Source organism: Condylura cristata, unplaced genomic scaffold, assembly GCF_000260355.1.
Source record: "Condylura cristata isolate star-nosed mole 26May11 unplaced genomic scaffold, ConCri1.0 scaffold00004, whole genome shotgun sequence".
NCBI classification, from domain to species: Eukaryota; Metazoa; Chordata; class Mammalia; order Eulipotyphla; family Talpidae; genus Condylura; species Condylura cristata.
The window spans coordinates 9,216,744-9,219,080 of NW_004567105.1; the positions used below are offsets into that span (position 1 = coordinate 9,216,744).

A 2,337-nucleotide genomic window follows, 5' to 3' on the forward strand; every position below is an offset into this window, starting at 1 on the left:
GAACTCCTGCTGCACTGGCTGTGGACAGCTTCATAGTGCTGCGCTTTAACCCCTTGAGCCACCAGGAAGGCCCCATCCTCAGCTTTTTGGACTCCTTAGACCTATCTCTCACCCCCGGAAAAAGTAAATAAATAGTGAACCACTGCCAGGTCTTTACCGACTGGAGATAGACACAAAGAAGGGGCACAGAAGAATGCTGAAAGGGCTCCTGAGCCCCAGAATCCTCTCTGGGGGAGATGAACCTTTATAGAAGGATGAAAGGTCAACTCAAATACTATGTTGAATGGTCCTGTGTGTCCACTACAATATCTTGTTTATCAGCTTTCACACAATTCAAAGTGCATTTGGTAAACTACCACCTCCACCTTCACCCCGCTGGCTGGTTTTAAGACTGCACATTCACAGGCATCAAGAACTTAATTTTCTAAAAATTACTTGTTCTCAACTAAAGCTCTACACAAGCTAGGATGGACACCAGTGAAACACTTTCCTTCCTCCAAGTTCTGAGTTAAAGTGCAAGGACAACTGAAAGACTGAAATGAAAAGTCATTTTAAAAATATTTTTCAGGCCCTCCCTGGCGGCACAGCGGGTTAAAGCACAGCACTGAGACTCTAAAGCTGCTTCCGCATGAGTTCGATTCCCGCCTGCCCCGGAAGTGACCACATGGCGTGGCAGACCTCTCCTGGCCCGCCCGCTGCTCCCCTCAGCAGTGTGCTTCGTCGATCTGCCTGTTCTGCTCCCCACTCTGTCTCTGGTGAAGCCTCTCACCGCCCCTGAACCTCTGGCCTGTAACCCAGTTCTGTATGAACAAATAAATAAATCTTTAAAAAAAAAATTTTCAAATAGCAAGTTAGTTAATATCAAATGACAGTACAGAAAGTATGTTTGCGTCTTTTCATTCAGACCTGGAAAGTATTCTCTGACGGTCATAACTGTGAAGACAACACCATGTCTTCCTCAGAAGGAGAACTGAAAGTCATAAATATTAAGTAAACACTAAGTACTCACACATCTTTAACTGCTCCTGCAGGACCTAAAAAAAAAAAGATAATTTTGCATATTAGTGTAAGGATAAAGCTACAAAATTTTAACTAAAATAACATGCTAGAAGAGACTGATTAAGAAATAATTTTATAAAATCATTTAAAAAAACAAGAACATAATACAATTCAAATCTTAAATTTAGAATTTATTCTGCCCCGTTTTAACAATTCCTGTAACTGAGAAGGTAAAGGTTCTGAAAGTGATTTTACATATCTCCTTATTTCAGATGTAAGGAAACCCAAACAGCTGGGAAATATTTTTTTCTACGCCAAAGCTTTCTAAGGAAGGATGTATATAATACCGCGTCGTCATGAATCACACCACTTGAAAGTGGAGGCCCAAGCAAACTGAGAAGTCTTGGGGAAAGAAGCCCAGGGCCAAATGAAGCTACATGCATTTTGAACTATCCTCCTCAATATTAGTGAAGCTTCTCCTTTCTGTTGCCCACCTATGTGCCAAAAACCCACCGCCTCTTTTGGACACATTCCTATCTGTTATCACAGATTCTCTGTACAACATGCTCTCACATCTCCAATTCTTCCTCCCAACATACTTATCTGTGAGACACAGAATTTGCTTCCATTTTTACCAGCTACAGAGCATTAAGCAGTCTTTAACCTCCTAAAACCTCAGCTTCTCTTATGTCACAGGGGGACAGTAAAGCACCTTTCTCAAAGGTTATTGTGAAGATTTAAAAAGAGCATATAAACATTTGAAAAAATCTGGGACATAAAATTAGGTCCTTGGGTCATTATTAACAGTCACATTTCATTTAGTATCCCAATTTCCATGTCTCTGAAATGGAAATTAAGGTAATTTCTGTACTCTTCACAGGGAAGTAAAAATAAAGGAAGATGTGCTACAAAGCAAATTAATCTGCAGGAAAAGTTACTGCCTAAACTGCAGAAAATATATCCTACAGATATTCATTTGGGATCGCTGATATACTGCAAATTCAAAGCAGAATACACACTTAATCACAATGTTCTCTCCAAGAAACTGTTGTAAGGTTTTGACCAAACCCAATCTTTGTATCTTAGTTCCTTTCTTCATGGATGAGTATATTTCTGTGTCACAACTACCATTAAAAATTATATAAGCTGGCCCTCCCTGGTGGCGCAGCGGGTTAAAGCACAGCACTGAGAATCAAAAGCCACTTCTGCAAACTTCTGCATGAGTTCGATCCCTGCCCGCCCAGAGGTGACCACATGGCGTGGCAGACCTCTCCTGGCCCGCCCGCTGCTCCCCTCAGCAATGTACTTCGTCGATCTGCCTGTTCTGCTCCCCACTCT

General features: G+C 41.6%; 1 protein-coding gene across 1 annotated transcript in view; it reads right to left on the reverse strand.

Moving 5' to 3' along the window:
* LOC101621313 (chromosome unknown open reading frame, human C12orf75) overlaps positions 1 to 2,337 on the reverse strand; it is a 25,406-nt gene that overhangs the window by 16,822 nt on the left and 6,247 nt on the right. Inside the window, exon 2 of the mRNA XM_012735132.1 lies at positions 1,010 to 1,034. Within this exon, the coding sequence (XP_012590586.1) occupies positions 1,010 to 1,034 (25 nt within the window). The remainder of the gene's footprint in view (positions 1 to 1,009; positions 1,035 to 2,337) is intronic.